Source organism: Microcaecilia unicolor, chromosome 3 (assembly GCF_901765095.1).
Source record: "Microcaecilia unicolor chromosome 3, aMicUni1.1, whole genome shotgun sequence".
In the NCBI taxonomy this organism is placed as follows: Eukaryota; Metazoa; Chordata; class Amphibia; order Gymnophiona; family Siphonopidae; genus Microcaecilia; species Microcaecilia unicolor.
The window spans coordinates 422,964,125-422,981,833 of NC_044033.1; the positions used below are offsets into that span (position 1 = coordinate 422,964,125).

General features: G+C 40.3%; 1 protein-coding gene across 1 annotated transcript in view; it reads left to right on the forward strand.

Moving 5' to 3' along the window:
• SMC6 (structural maintenance of chromosomes 6) overlaps nt 1–17,709 on the forward strand; it is a 413,908-nt gene that overhangs the window by 277,601 nt on the left and 118,598 nt on the right. The window contains 1 exon segment of the mRNA XM_030198844.1: nt 9,055–9,225. Coding sequence (XP_030054704.1) covers nt 9,055–9,225 — 171 coding nt within the window.

Consider the following 17,709-nt stretch of genomic DNA (forward strand, 5'->3'; position numbering starts at 1 on the left):
CCCTTGGTCTTTTCCCAGTGTGGCTTTACTTATGTACTTAAATAGGGAGAGTGAAACAAGATAAGGAGATCAATTAAACAGTAAACAGAAAAAAAACCCCGTGGTATTAACCTGATTATCCCCAGATATTAATCGTCTAATTCATTATTCCACATTGATCATCTGGTTGGCTTCTTCAAGGCCAATACGGTGTATAGTCAAATCATTTCATTGAAAAACATACTTATTGTCCAATATTAGTTAGAAAGAATACATCTGATTACATTCTTTCTCTTTTAAAAACCAGAAGTTATTTAACAATACATATACTTAAATCTCTAATTCAAATCCCACTGATTGAAGTAATCCCAGTTTTCACAGGCTTCCTTTTAAAATAATAATTTGAGGAAATTTGACCCCAGACTTCTGACAAAAAAGTCTCCTATTAAATTGGAAAAAATTATTCTTCATCGCTATTGAAATAAGGGAGATGATAAAATCTGTTGAGACAGACTGATCCTCCCTATGGTTCAAAGCCTCAATTAAAATCTTGAGAGCCTCAGTTTGAGGTATCACCGTGTAAAGGCTGACCATATCCAGTGTCACGAGCCAGTTGATATCTTCTAGCACAGTTACTCGAGTAAGACAATTCAAAAAATCTGTAGTGTCCTTAATATAGGACCTAGTATGCTCCACCAAGGGATGGAGGAATGTATCTGCGTAAATTGACTGGAGCTGCTGCTCGAGACTATTGGTCGCCCTAGGGGATGGTTCACAGTCTTGTGGATTTTGGGCAGAGTATGTAGTACGGGGATCAGCGGATATTTCAAATTTAAGAAAGAGAACTCTTTTTGTGTCAAAAATCTTTGCACAAACCCGCTACCTGTAAGGGCAAAACTCTGCTCCTGTTGTCTCACCGTTGGATTATCCAGTAGTTCTTCATAACTAGACCGATCTGACAGCTGTCTCCATATCTCTTTCTCATAGTCAGATCTATTCTGTATAACTATGGAGCCCCCCTTATCTGCTCGTCTAATGACAATGTCCTTGTTCTCTTTCAAAGACTTAATAGCCAGTCTTTCATCCTTATTGCAGTTTGAATTTATTTATTTATTTGTTAACATTTGTATCCCACATTTTCCCACCTATTTGCAGGCTTACATAGTACCGTAAAGGTAATCGCCAATTCCGGTAGGAATAAATACAATAATGTTTTGGTGGGGTAAGTTTCAACTGTAGCAGTCATATAGGGAATCGTAGAGAGAAAGAGTTCTTATGCGTCCATTATGAACTTTGGTTTCGTTGTGTTGCAAGTTGTCTGCATTTAAGTTGGGTCGGTGAGGTATGCCTTTTTGAACAGGTTGGTTTTTAATGCTTTCCGGAATTATAGGTGGTCATACCATCTCCTGTCAATTCGTTCGACTTCTTCAAACTCCTTCAATACCAATTGTCTGAAAATGGCCAATGCTGGGTCCATAGAGAAAGGAGGGGAACCCATTTAGATCTCAGTTTGACTCTCGAGCAATCTGTCCACTCATCGGTTGACTCTCCCAAAAAGGTTTTAATGTGTAGGGTGCACAAGAATTTTTCAAAATCCCTCCTACATTGAAAAGTGTTATGGTCAAGAATGGGCACAAATGATAATCCTTTGGCTAATGCTAAGTGCTCAGTTGTCGACAAGGCATTCCTGGATAAGTTGTTCACAACAGAGTCTTTTACTTTTGTGACCGCGTATATGGTCTCTCTTCCCTGTCTTGAGCAAAACTCCTGTCTTGTTTGTTGCCCTGTCTCTGTTGTCTTCCGCGTCCCTGTATTCTCCCTCTGCACCCTCAGCCTGAGTCTAAAAATGTTGTCCTATATTCTGAGCCTGAGGAATCGCTATCTGTGGATTCTCGTCCTTCTTCAAAGGCTGGCCTTATACATGATGTCTCTTTGTTCATCCATGGGTACAACCGATTTCTGCTCATAATCTCTCTCATCCCGATGGAATTTCCTAATCTTAAATTGCTGCATCTCAAATCGTGCTTGCTCTATCTTTCGTGTCAATTCCTCATGCTGTTTTTTGAAGGGCTTTTCAGGTTCCTGTTTCAATAGATTTTCTGTACTTTCAATATCTTAATCTGTACAGTTAATTATTTTGTCTTATCTACGATTAGCACCATCAGATCTAACGAACACTTGTTTAATATTGTCGCCCATTTCTCCAGGAATTCCTTGTGTTCTTGGAACAATTTGGTGCTTTAATTACATGCAACCTCCGCAGTATAAATCCTTTCTTACAGTATTCGATCATAGTGGCACCATGCAGTTCTGCTTTAATTAATCTTTTATGCATGTTTTGTAGAACAATCCAGGAGGCTGATGGGGTTGAACTATTCTCCTTTTGCAACAGAGAGGAACCCTGGAGCGAGTCTGAAACATGTTCCGATGAAAAACTGTGCCCGGATTTCCAGGACTGTGCTTGTGCCATGGCTCAATGAAACTTATAATTTTCTATTACACTAATACACAAGCTTAAGAGGATAAACGTTAATACTACTGCTATAATAGTCCTCTCTAACAGTGGTCTTTACTCTGATTTACTATTAAACCAAAAAGTAAAATATGGAGGAAAAAGCCTCAAAAAAGACTCCTTTCTCTGTGGCATTGCTTTCTCTTTCAAGGAGCTGTCTTTATCATCACAGGCCTAAAAACCTCCAACCTCCTTTGTTTCAAATTTTTATGTGAATGCTTTCCACTGAAGTGAATTTATAAAATAATAAACTTATCTTTGCATGCTGCTCAGTACCGTCCACACGCCACGGCCGACAATGGCCAAAGTTTCAAATCTTCTTCAGGGTCCGTGATGGGTCACTCTTCATAATACAAAACAGCATTTTAGTGATTTCAGTACCAAAACCATCAACTTATTCTACATACCGCTTCACTGATCTGGCGTCCGGTGCTAAGGTACTGCAGCACTGTAGAGCACTCTTTGCAATATGGCGCCTTTACTTATAGACTGACGTCAGACGCCAGCTTCACAAAGTCACCAGTCATCCACTACTTAGATCTGACATATTGACAATTACCCATGGGGAAAGCTCCTTTCTATCTAAAACTTTAGAAGAAATGATTCCATTCAGTTCTCAAATTTAAACCTGCCGGTTGCAGTGTCTGTAAACAAAAATTCCATTTTTGTTCTAGTTGAGCTAGACAGCGTTTATTGTCACCCCCTCTGGTGTTTAGAGTCAGTTGTTGCAGAACAATGCACTTTAAAGTTTCAAAGGTATGTTGCTCTTTCACACAATGTTGGGCAGACTTCAAGGAAACTGTCAACCCGTTTAAGAGAACATAAGAGTAACATCAATCACTGCTGGAGAAAAAGTAAAAGATTTCTCAGAAGTTTAAAACCAGTGTTCAAGCACCAACATTCCTCAACTGATCACATTCCAAAGAGCAGTTAAAGCCAAGCACCTAATTGCCAGGAGTTAGATCAAAGGAGGCCCTGACTCAGAGCTACCTTCCCCCCTCCCATCTTTTCTACTGACCATCTTATCACTGAAACCGGATCCATCACCGGTCTCAACAGCTGAAAGGCAAGCTAAAATAACACACAAGACCAGAACACTAGACTTCATAAAAAGATCAAAGCCCTATCACACATCCAGCCACCAAAACACGATATTATTAGTAGCCCACAGTGAATAGAAACCAAAATGAATATCTTTAAACTAATCCTAATAATTTACTCCTTAACAATGAGCCACCTAACACTAACCAGTCCACTTGCAGAAACTAACATCATACCTATACTACACAATCATCATAGATTGATCAGATACACCACACCTCATCAAACTGACAACCTAAGCAAAGGATAAACACCAACATGCGGACAACCTCACCAGAAGGGAAAAAAGGGTCCAACCAAATTCACCTCAACAAAAAAACAACAACTAATAAAAGTCCACACAACAACAAACACAGAAGACCCATTCCAAACAATCCAAGTGGGCTACATCAAAGCCAGATCCGCTGTAAACAAAACAGCAATTCTAACAGACTGGATTATGTCAGAAAACCTTGACCTACTCTTCCTCAACGAAACCTGGATCCATGACCAAAATGACCCCATAATCCTAGACCTATGCCCTCCAGGATACAAAATCACACACTGGACCAGAAAGGAAAAGACAGGTGGAGGCATAGCTCTAATCTACCGATCCCACTTCACAATCGAAACCACTGCCGAGTCCATAACACCATAGCTTGAAATTGCCTCAATCAGAATCCATAACAAAACCCTACGCGATCATTTGAAATGTATCTTGTTTTACAGACCTCCAGTCAATTGGAATGAAAGCCAGACTAACTTCATGGATTTCATTTCAAACACATGTGTAATCAACTCCAATATACTAGTACTAGGAGACATCAACCTTCACTTAGAAGACCCAAACTCTATTAACGCACGAGAATGCAAGGAATTCCTCCACTCATGTGATCTCAAATGGCCACGAATGCAAACTACCCACGTCAAAGGGCACACACTCGATCTCGTCTCACACAAACTTTCAACAGACCAGAACATAATAATAACAGATATTAAATGGACAGAAACACCCTGGACCGATCACTACAAACTAAACGAATCCCTACATTGGCGGAAGAAAGGTTCATACCGAATACAAGAACACACATCCTACAACACAAGAGGTCAAGTAGACATGAAAACATTCTGGCAACTGATATACAATAACGAATGGACAGCACAAACAGACTCCGTATAGTACCTCATAGAATGGGATAAAAGATGCAAAAGCATACTAGATGAAATTGCACCCTTACGAACAAGAACTTCACGTAAGCATAACTCGATACCATGGTTCAATCATGAACTGAGAAAGCTAAAAACACAATCCAGGAAACTCGAACGAGCATGAAGAAAAACTAAAGATGAACATACACTCAACACATGGAAACAAATACAAAGAAAATACAAATACGCAATAAGACAATCCAAAAGATCATACTATAAAACTAAAATATGGGCAGATTACAAAGACACGAAGAAATTATACCAACTCGTGAACAAACTCCTAGACACCAACTTGGTCACCACAACGAATACAGACATCCCATCTGCAGATAAACTTGCCAAGTATTTCAATGAAAAAAATCATTAACCTATGCAACTCGTTACCTCAGGACAAAACTGACATGGAAAACTTCCTCAGTGAGTTTGACCCAACCATCGGAGGATCCAAGAAAACAACAGGGTAGTCGATCTGCAAACTACAAGATGGAAAACAGACAAAGCAGATACATATGTGAAAAAGTACAATATTTAATGAGTAAAAAGCAAAACAAAATTAACAAGTCTGACACAGGCCATGTTTTGCCCAACTGGGCTGCATCAGGGGCTACAAAACAAACAGTTATATAACAATTAGAACAGATTTAAACAATTAGAGATAAAACAATAATTGAGTTCTATAACCATGATCGAATGCTCGGCTGATAATCAAAAAACACCATGATAATAAAATCTAGTATATAAATGAATTAAAATGAAATATCAAAATGACATAACAAATTACTACGTGTATAAATTAGATATACAAATATAATTAAACAATCTATTTTTAAAAAAATAATGTTAATAACATTCCTTCCAAAGACAAACCAAATATGTATATCATAATAATGAATGAATAATAAATTATATAGTTTACATATAAAATACAACATATAAAATGTCACTTGAGGGGGTGTGTCTTAAGATGGCGGCATGCTGAGGTTCGTTTGCAATTCTTTTCTACGGGTTGACGAATTTAAAAACTTTTCTTCAAAACAAGATGCCCCATACCAAGCGCAAGGGGACTGTTAAAGTAGTTTCCTCGACTACTAGGACATCCTCGCCGGTACAGCAATCCATAGAGAGATGCGCTACGAAACCACCTACCTTAAATACCGAGAGGGGCCCTGCTGTCTCCGTGGGTGAAGACTCCCTGGGAGACTTGGGGTTGGAGGTTTCACTCTCCCCTCCGGATCTCAATCCTCCGCCGCTCCCCCAAGCATGTCTCTCCCGACGTGATCAACCTGACCCGGAAGTGGTTACAGGCGCGATAGCGGCTCGGGGAATGGGAGAGACAGAGTTAGAGGGAGGCCCGATTTCGAGAGAGTCTCGGGCTGAGCGTTCTGCTCCGACAAAGAAAATAGCGGCAGTGTCTCTGGAGAGCATTTGGGAAGCTCTCCAGAGGGTAGAAGTGACGGCTGCCAATTCAGCGAAAGAAATACAGCACTTAGTAAGTACAGTTGAAAATCTTTCATCCTCATTTAATGCTACAAAACAAGAAACAGCAGAGCAATTGGAAGTTCTAAAGAAAGATGTTGTGAAATTGAATGATATCTCAGCCTCCATTGTGAAAGATAATTTGTCTACACAACGTATGCTGGAACAAATAGAAAACTATAATCGGAGGCTAAATTTAAGACCCTTGAATTTTCGAAGGAAATGGGAATTAATCCTCAAGATGCCTTTAAATTGTACTTGTTGGAAGTTCTAAATTTTTCCCCGGAAACAGTTCCTCCACTGAACAAGGTGTATTACATCCCAACAAAAAAATTACCTGAAACAGCTATTCAAGCTATTCCAGACGAAAATCAAGAGGAATCTTTGAATGTATCTGAACTTTTAGAAACAACTTTGAATATAAATTCTGAAAGAACTACATTGATTGCATCTTTTATATTTCAGCAAGATTTTGATGCGGTAATGCGTATGTACTTTAAAAAAAATGCAAGCCCTGTTCAGGGGTAAAAAAGTTTGGATTTATCCTGATATTACCAAACAGACTCAGGAAAGGAGGAAACTGTTCCTAGCTATGGGGACAGAAGCAACATCCATAGGGGCATCCTTTTACCTTAATTACCCATGTAAATGTGTTATTAAGTATATGAGTTTAAAATATACTTTTTATCAGCCTGAACAGTTGAAAGCATTTATAAATATGAAGAAAATTGGTTAACCGTCAATCTAGATGAGATATTTGAATTATTAAGTTAGGTTGCATGCTAAGCATATTTCCACATATTTTTTTATTTTCCTGTTTGTTGGTAATCTTCCTAATTTTAGACTAACCCCCCCATTATGGTGGTCTAAAGAAGAGTAAAAACATTTCTTTTTTTGTTTATTTTTCCCTAGGGAAAAGTATGTTTTCTTATAAATTTTGCATGTCTGTATTGCCTGTTCAAATGTAACAGTATGTTTAATTTGATTAAAACCAATAAATAATTTTTAAAAAAGTCACGTGATAATAGATAATAATTAACAATAAATATTGATTATCAAACATATAAATGGCAAGTGACCTACTCACCTGCAAATGCGCAGTAGAGACTTCCCTCTCTGTCCCGCCCTCGCATCAAGACGTGATGACGTCAGAGGGCGGAACAGAGAGGGAAACGGAGTCGGACGCTACTGCTGCCGATGGAGCCTGGAAACGAACATCGCACTCACCAACCTCCATCCTCCCCCCCCATCCCTGCCGCTGCTCCCACCCCCTCCGTATCGGGCCCCCTGCACTGACCTGACAGCGCCTCTCACCTCCGTGTGGAAGCGCTGCAGGCAGCAGCAGAGCGATCTGCTGCTGCCTGCAGCGCTTTCACACGGAGGTGAGAGGCGCTGTCAGGTCAGTGCAGGGGGCCCGGCACGGAGGGGGGAGGGAGCGGCGGCGAGGAGGGTAGCTGGAAATCTCGCCCCTTTTAACGGGCTTAACAGCTAGTTAAAATATATACTGCAAAAAGATCCAACATAAACTCTAATTGTGCTTATATTTAAAATAAAATTGACACCTACCTAATATATATGTATGATCATATGATTTCCACTTAAATATCTAAGAAGTAATGAATAGACATTAAAAAATAAGATAAATAAAAAGGTAATCGGAAGAAAAAAGTGTAGTTGATTGCAAAATGACTGATGAAAAATAATAAATAATAAAAACCAAAAAAATCAATCAAAAAGTAAGAGGGTAAAACATAAACAAGTATATAAATTTTGAACAATTAAAAAATTATGAAACATATAAAAATGTATTTCTAACCTTTCTCAACCAACATGATTCAAAAATTGAATTTCTTTTATCTTTTTAATATACATATTCTATATTAAAATGATATAATTAAATAGTAATTTTTTAATAATTTCAATTAATAGTAGTAACTAAAACATAATAGTGTAAATTACCTATTTGTTGAGTTCACAATTGTGCAATGGAAAAGCACATCTTGTCACTTTGGAAAGAAAAATCCTACAAGAATTGAGCAGTGTATCATGAATATAATGCTATGTATAAGTCAATATGGACATATACTACTACTAGTTATCATTTCTAGAGCGCTACTAGACATACATACAGTGATGTCTGATTACCGTTTGTAATTTGCAACTAGCCAATTTCCATCAGACCACTCATTTCTCTTATGAATTTAGCTCTCTGTAAGTCCAACGCCAGCAAATGAAAGGACTACTGTATGAATTGTGTATATACATTTAAAATCCACACACAGTGACAGAATGGCAGTATTTAATTTTCATAATGAGTTGAGTTTAGAATGGTTTTAAATATTTATTTAGTTTGAACATGCACTTTGACCTTTTTGATCAGGTATAAAACATCATAGCTAGCCGGTAGTTTCCTTCCATTCACAGTTTTATTGTGGTATATGTCGACTGGACGGCTTTTTGAACGTAAGTTTGATTGTTTTGCAATCTTTATTGTTAGACTTTTAAAGCCACCTCCGTTTTAAATCAGTTAATAGCCGATTTTTATTTTAAAATGTGGGATACAAATGTAACAATAGTAATAGAATATTAAATTTATTTCCCAAGTGCATAAGCTGTTTGCCTCCTTAATGCTTTGGTAATGTAGTTAAAATGTGTTTTCTCAGTTCACATGGTTTATTTGTTTTGGGTTTTTTTTGCTTATCCCATTGCATTGTAATTGTATAAAACTTAATGGGTAAACAAATTGCAGCAGTTCTAGGAGTAACAATATGGAGATGTTTATTAAATTAACTTCACAGGAAGATGAAGCTCAAGAAAATAAAAACAAGATGGAGTCCGTGAAGAATGACTTGGAAACAGCCAGGGATAAAATGGATAAATGGAAACATTTAGTAATAGTGGCTGAAAAAAAATATGATGAAATTAAAATGAAAATCAGTGTGGTGGCCGAGGAAGCTGAGCCAGTGAAGGTACACGCATGAATGTTGTAAGCTAAAGAAAAATTATATGAAATGTCTGTTTTAAAAACTGCAGTTTGCACTAAACTTTGTGTTTACTTTATATATATTAATGTTCTAGGTTTTTTTTTTTTTTTGGAGGGGGGGGGGCAAAGACGTGAGAGGCGAGAGGTTTAAAATCATCCCAGCTCTCATATTCCTGGAATATGTGGTATAGCAAGTTCTTAATAAACATAAGAAAGAAAATGTTTCTTTTAACTGTGCTATTTGTGATTTTGGCCTAAAACTTTGTTTCAGGTGACTTCATTTATAACCTTTCTTATCTTATACAGATTGTTTTGCAGCAAGCAGATAATTTTTGCTGATTTACCAAATCAATCCCATTCTTCAGTTAAGCTCCACTTGTTAGTCTACCTTACCATTCAAGTTCTGTTTGCTACTTGCTCCATTTTAGTCACTCTCTCATTTACCCTAGTGGCATGTTTTCTTATGTAGACTATTTGAGTGGAGAAATGAATTATTGTCACCTTCAATTCAGCAAGCTTTTGGGGTGTTTCAGTGTTACCCTTAATACCAATTCTTCCTTCAATTTCTAATTCTTCTTGCTACACTTCGTCTCACTAGCTCTGAAGCTTTCCAACAGCTTATCTTTTCTATCGTGCCTCTGCTGTTCTAACTCAGTCTCTTATTTTTATTTGTTCCTTGTCTTTATTGGCTAGGCTTTAAGCGCCAAGGAGCAAGGGACTCTGTCATGTTTCTATAAATGGAATCACCTGGCAAGGTGGATGCTCAATCCCCTGATTCCAGCTACAGTGCTAGCGCCCCTGAGATTTATCTTCATCCATTCACGAAAATCAACAAGTCTAGCAATGATCTATTCTATGAAAATATAAAGCATGCTGGTAAAGGGTCATGGACTTGATAGACCGTCTTTCTGTGGTACAGACACGGAGTCCAAAAAGAAAAGCATTGACCTTAGAGTTCTATTCTGGAGTGTCAAGTACAAGTTTGGGGCCTGGTAGGGATACGTGCAACACAATTATGGTGGGGCCTTCAGGAAAGCAGACCTAGGAGCAGTATGGTGACTGAGAAATGCTGCCAAATCGAAGATAACTTCAAAGCTGGTCTGAAAGTTTAAATGGCACTATAGTAAGTGCAAAAACTTGATCTGCACACACATTCCTCAGTGAGCTTGTTGAAAAAGCGGATGAGGGCAGATATGATAGAGGTCTATAAAATAATGAGTGGAGTTGAACGGGTAGATGTGAAGTGTCCACGCTTTCCAAAAATACTAGGACTAGGGGGCATGCGATGAAGCTTAAAACGAATCTGAGAAAATATTTCTTCACTCAACGTGTAATTAAACTCTGGAATTCGTTGACAGAGAATGTGGTAAAGGCGGTTAGCTTAGTGGAGTTTAAAAAAGGTTTGGGCGGCTTCCTAAAGGAAAAGTTCATAGGCCGTTATTAAATGGACTTGGGGAAAATCCACTATTTCTGGGATAAGCAGTATAAAATGTTTTGTACATTTTTGGGATCTTGCCGGGTATTTGTGACCTGGATTGGCCACTGTTGGAAACAGGATTCTGGGCTCCATGAAACTTTGATCTTTCCCAGTATGACAATACTTATGTACTTATGAGCTGTGGCTCAAAATATGCAGAATTGGCCATAGAGTAGAGGAGACAAAAAAAAATAAGATGGAGGAACATGTGGAGGTGGTGCATGCCTTGATGTGTAGTATATTGAGATTTAGTAAAAGGCCAAACAGGAGAGCAAATACATAAGTAAGTAATGCCATACTGGGAAAAGTCCAAAGGTCCATCGAGCCCAGCATCCAGTCCCCGACAGCGGCCAATCCAGGTCAAGGGCACCTGGCAAGCTACCCAAACGTACAAACATTTTATACCTGTTATTCCCGAAATTGTGGCTTTTTCCCAAGTCCATTCAGCAGCGGTCTATGGACTTGTCCCTCAGGCAACCGTCCAACCCCCCTTGTAAACTCTGCCAAGCTAACCACCTTCACTACGTTCTCCGGCTAAGAATTCCAGAGTTTAATTATGTGTTGGGTGAAGAAACATTTTCTCCTATTTGTTTTAAATTTACTACACTGTAATGCAGGTTGGAAGTGAAGGCATCTGTAAGAGCATCACCCTCCCCACCCACCCAAGGGTTGTGCTGGCCTCTGTGCAGCTGAGTCAAAGGGCTGGATTTCATACACATGAACTTTAAGGTTCACAAATTCTTCATTTATCAAAAACAAAAAGTGCCAAGTGGCTGAGGAAAGTGCTTAAGTTGGGTTCTGCTTTTATCTGAAAATAGCAGCCCCTATAGCACCTGGATAAGAATCTCTTGTGAGTACCTCCAGTACACATATGGTTTGGCTCCTTATAGCTTTCTTTTAGACCATCATCTTCCTTCATCAGGGCACCACAAGTGAAAGAAAACTGCATTTCACAGTACTCATCAAAAGTTTTTTGAAAACTGTATATATCCCAATCTTGACATTTTAAAAATCAGTACTGATGACTTCCCAGTTATAATATTAAAAAAAAAAAAACAGTAGACCCCCTCCCCTCCTCCCTCCACCTCATCCCATTTACCTCTCACTCATTTCCTCAGCTTTAATGGATTATTCACAGTACTTGAAGAAGCCTGTGGACTTAGAAAACAGGCTTCAATGGTGCAACCTGTGATTTGGTGGCTACCGGAGGATCCAGGGTATCAAGATATTGTGGTTGTAATTCAGATATTTTATGTGACACTGCTGGGACATTCAAATGCTGGCAGTTCAGCACTGAAGATTAAAACAGAGCGTGCCCACCGGGTCCTCAGCAAAGAAAGAGACCACAGGCCATTGTTGTATGCTGGCTTGCAAGAACTGTGGGGAAAATCCATTGGAATGGACAATAAACTACATGTGTATTCTAATCTTTCACCAGTGACCCTCAGGAGATGCAAGGACTTAACACTTGAGAGCTGATCAACAGAAATATCACTGGCTGTTTTCTCATTAGAGGATAACAGTTACAGTGAAAAGGGATACAATAACAGTGCAGAATGTCTCAAAAGCCCTGCATGACCTAAACAAATTGGGTCTTAAAAACTTCACAGAAGAGCAGATATAGTAGAATTGGAAAAGGTGCAGCGAAGGGCGACTAAAATGATAGCGGGGATGGGACGACTTCCCTATGAAGAAAGACTAAGGAGGCTAGGGCTATACAGCTTGGAGAAGAGACGGCTGAGGGGAGACATGATAGAGGTATATAAAATAATGAGTGGAGTGGAACAGGTGGATGTGAAGCTTCTGTTCACGCTTTCCAAAAATACTAGGACTAGGGGGCATGCGATGAAACTACAGTGTAGTAAATTTAAAACAAATCGGAGAAAATTTTTCTTCACCCAACGTGTAATTAAACTCTGGAATTCGTTGCCGGAGAAAGTGGTGAAGGCGGTTAGCTTAGCAGAGTTTAAAAAGGGGTTGGACGGTTTCCTAAAGGACAAGTCCATAAACCGCTACTAAACGGACTTGGAAAAATCCAAAATTCCAGGAATAACATGTATAGAATGTTTGTACGTTTGGGAAGCTTGCCAGGTGCCCTTGGCCTGGATTGGCCGCTGTCGTGGACAGGATGCTGGGCTCGATGGACCCTTGGTCTTTTCCCAGTATGGCATTACTTATGTACTTATAGATGGGCAAAACTGCAACTAAACTAATGAAACATTGAAGACAGGGATTGTATAGAAGAAGGGAAGACATTATGATGCAGATCCAGTGGCCCCACATCCCGTGGAGGCATTGCACTATGATCACCCTTAGATGAGTGTTTTGGATTAAAGTGGATGGATCCTTAGATAATTACAGGGGATTAACTAGAGGATATTAACACAGGCTGTTTATCTAGTGGAGGGATGAATGGTGAGGGATATCTGAAAGAGGGGGGAACCAAGGATAGATCAAAATGATGGGGATAAAAGAGTATGGAAATGAATATGAAGTGCATGGAAAGGGTTCACTTGGAGAAGAAAATCTGACCACAACCGCTGGAATGGTTTAGGAAGGGAGGAGTAAAAAGGAGAATGACTTTTTTTTTTCCAGGGGGGGGGGGGGGGGGTTAAAGTGGGGCTTAGGGGATGGTGGGGATTGGATGTCTACTATAAGTATATAGGAAAATGATTTATCTCTGATCCATAATCTGGGATGATGGATATTAAAATAATATTCTTAAATGTGTGTGTGGGGGGGGGGGGGGGGGGGGGGAGGTTAAAGTCCACCACACGCTATGCATTTTTGTTTAAAGAAGTCCTAGTGAGAGAAGGATATTTCTTTGGTACAAGAGACACACTTGGTGAAGAAAGATTAGCAGTGCTTACACAGGTGAGAGTTTACCCACATAGTATTAGCCTCTTATGAAGTGGAGAGAAAGAAGGGGGTGGGGAGGAGACCTGGGATGCCCCCCCCCCCCCAAAAAAAAGTTTAAATATAGAGATACATAGAACTTATAGAGAAAAGGAGTAGTGCTTTCTCATACTGAACACATTTGTAAAAGGGTGAAAATATACTGTAGTTAATATATACGGTGCTGTGTATGTCTTCTAGTACTATAAAAATGATAAGTAGTATTAGTAATATACGCACCAAACACCCAACAGTCTTAGTTTATTATACATGAATATCGCTGGTTAGGCAATACCAGCACAGGGGTTTACAATTAAGATAAAATAGAAATAAAAGTCCAAAGATAAGAGGAAAATTATATCCATATATGTAAAACAGAAGAATTATCGTCCTCTCCACAGTCATAAGCAACTTTGATAATTGCAATTTCTTAATGAAAAGGATCTACTTTATTGTAATTTTGTCTTAATTGTTACAAAACAATGGTATCCTCCCCAACACCCACCCACCCCTAGGACAACTCTTCAATTATAGTCCGTTATTGTAATTAGGGTAACAAGCAAAGAGTGCTCTTACAGAGTTTTAAATACATTTCATTACCATCTAAGAAGGAAATACTAAATAAATCATACAATATACTACAGTGGTGGAAATAAGTATTTGATCCCTTGCTGATTTTGTAAGTTTGCCCACTGACAAAGACATGAGCAGCCCATAATTGAAGGGTAGGTTATTGGTAACAGTGAGAGATAGCACATCACAAATTAAATCCGGAAAATCACATTGTGGAAAGTATATGAATTTATTTGCATTCTGCAGAGGGAAATAAGTATTTGATCCCCCACCAACCAGTAAGAGATCTGGCCCCTACAGACCAGGTAGATGCTCCAAATCAACTCGTTACCTGCATGACAGACAGCTGTCGGCAATGGTCACCTGTATGAAAGACACCTGTCCACAGACTCAGTGAATCAGTCAGACTCTAACCTCTACAAAATGGCCAAGAGCAAGGAGCTGTCTAAGGATGTCAGGGACAAGATCATACACCTGCACAAGGCTGGAATGGGCTACAAAACCATCAGTAAGACGCTGGGCGAGAAGGAGACAACTGTTGGTGCCATAGTAAGAAAATGGAAGAAGTACAAAATGACTGTCAATCGACAAAGATCTGGGGCTCCACGCAAAATCTCACCTCGTGGGGTATCCTTGATCATGAGGAAGGTTAGAAATCAGCCTACAACTACAAGGGGGGAACTTGTCAATGATCTCAAGGCAGCTGGGACCACTGTCACCACGAAAACCATTGGTAACACATTACGACATAACGGATTGCAATCCTGCAGTGCCCGCAAGGTCCCCCTGCTCCGGAAGGCACATGTGACGGCCCGTCTGAAGTTTGCCAGTGAACACCTGGATGATGCCGAGAGTGATTGGGAGAAGGTGCTGTGGTCAGATGAGACAAAAATTGAGCTCTTTGGCATGAACTCAACTCGCCGTGTTTGGAGGAAGAGAAATGCTGCCTATGACCCAAAGAACACCGTCCCCACTGTCAAGCATGGAGGTGGAAATGTTATGTTTTGGGGGTGTTTCTCTGCTAAGGGCACAGGACTACTTCACCGCATCAATGGGAGAATGGATGGGGCCATGTACCGTACAATTCTGAGTGACAACCTCCTTCCCTCCGCCAGGGCCTTAAAAATGGGTCGTGGCTGGGTCTTCCAGCACGACAATGACCCAAAACATACAGCCAAGGCAACAAAGGAGTGGCTCAGGAAGAAGCACATTAGGGTCATGGAGTGGCCTAGCCAGTCACCAGACCTTAATCCCATTGAAAACTTATGGAGGGAGCTGAAGCTGCGAGTTGCCAAGCGACAGCCCAGAACTCTTAATGATTTAGAGATGATCTGCAAAGAGGAGTGGACCAAAATTCCTCCTGACATGTGTGCAAACCTCATCATCAACTACAGAAGACGTCTGACCGCTGTGCTTGCCAACAAGGGTTTTGCCACCAAGTATTAGGTCTTGTTTGCCAGAGGGATTAAATACTTATTTCCCTCTGCAGAATGCAAATAAATTCATATACTTTCCACAATGTGATTTTCCGGATTTAATTTGTGATGTGCTATCTCTCACTGTTACCAATAACCTACCCTTCAATTATGGGCTGCTCATGTCTTTGTCAGTGGGCAAACTTACAAAATCAGCAAGGGATCAAATACTTATTTCCACCACTGTATATAAACTAAAAGACACTTTTATATTAGGCTAATATCCTTAATACTGTAGCAAGTTTTAAATTATTGAAAAACTGAAAAACACTAAGATGGAGTCAGCAGTCCAGCAGCGAGAGGGGTGCTATCCAGTCTTTTGTGTTGAGTGTCGCATGTATGATTATCTCCCAGTTGGTGAGATGTCATATGTGTGTGCCCGATGCAAAGAGCTCCTAGCTCTTAGAGAACGTGTCCGTTCTCTTGAAGCTAGAGTAGCAGACATGGTGGAGCTGAGGGAGACAGAGAGGTACATAGAGGAGACCTTCAGGGATGTTGTAGAGAAGTCCCACCTCCAGTCTGGTAGCCCTTGTGCTATCTTGGAGGAGGGAGGTCTCCTAGAAGGAGAGCATCACCCTGGTGAAGTAAGAAGTACTCCAGTAGCCAGGACCTGCCCACCAGGGGATGTACTATCCTCTCGCACCGAGGATATGTCTCCAAATACTGCCCGGGAGGGAAAGGTTAGGACAGCCGTTGTAGTTGGTGATTCGATCATTAGGCATATAGATAGTTGGGTGGCTGGTGAACGTGAGGATCGCCTGGTGACTTCCCTGCCTGGTGCGAAGGTGGCAGACCTCACGTGCCACCTAGATAGGATTTTAGATAGTGCTGGGGAGCAGCCGGCTGTCTTGGTACTTGTGGGTACCAATGACATAGGAAAAAGTGGGAGAGAGGTTCTGGAAGCCAAATTTAGGCTCTTAGGTAGAAAGCTCAAATCCAGATCCTCTAGGGTAGCATTTTCTGAAATGCTACCTGTTCCACACGCAGGGCCAAAGAGAGAGGCAGAGCTCTGGAGTCTCAATGCGTGGATGAGACGATGGTGCAGGGAGGAGGGTTTCAGATTTGTTAGGAACTGGGCAACATTCTGGGGAAGGGGGAGCCCATTCCGAAAGGATGGGCTCTACCTTAACCAGGGTGGGAACAGGCTGCTGGCATTGGCATTTAAACAGGAGATAGAGCAGCTTTTAAACTAGAAATGGGGGGAAGGCCCACAGTCGCAAAAAAGCGCATGATTCGGGATAAGGTATCTTGCAAGAATACCTCACAAACAGGGAAGATAGGGTTTCTGGATAGTGAGGTTGCACAACAGACCGTGGTAGGCCAGGTGCCCTTAAATACAACCAAAGATCAGACAAAAGATGGCAAATCATTACTGTCAAGTACTAAGCATCATGCAAATAGGAACAACAAACATACTCTGAAATGTCTATATGGAAATGCTAGGAGTCTAAGAAATAAGATGGGAGAGTTGGAATATATTGCACTTAATGAAAAATTGGATATAATAGGCATTACTGAGACTTGGTGGAAGGAGAATAACCAGTGGGACACTGTCATACCGGGGTACAAAGTATATCGTAGTGATAGGGTGGACCGTGCTGGTGGAAGGGTAGCATTGTATATTAACGAGAGCCTTGACTCAGATAGATTACAAATTCAGCAGGACACAAATCACACCTTTGAATCATTGTGGGTTGAAATTCCATGTATAAAAGGGAAAAGGACGGTGATAGGATGTACTACCGTCTGCCTCGTCAGGATGAGCAGGTAGACGCAGAAATGATAAAAGAAATCAGAGACGCAAACAAAATGGGCTATGTGATAATAATGGGTGACTTCAATTATCCAAATATAGACTGGGTAAATGTAACATCGGGACACGCTAGAGAGGTACAATTCCTTGATGAAATCAAGGACAGCTTTATGGCGCAGCTGGTGCAGGAGCCGACAAGAGAAGGAAAAATTCTAGACTTGGTCCTTAGTGGAGCGCATGATCTGGTGAGGGACGTTATGGTACTGGGCCGCTTGATAACTGTGATCATAATATGAT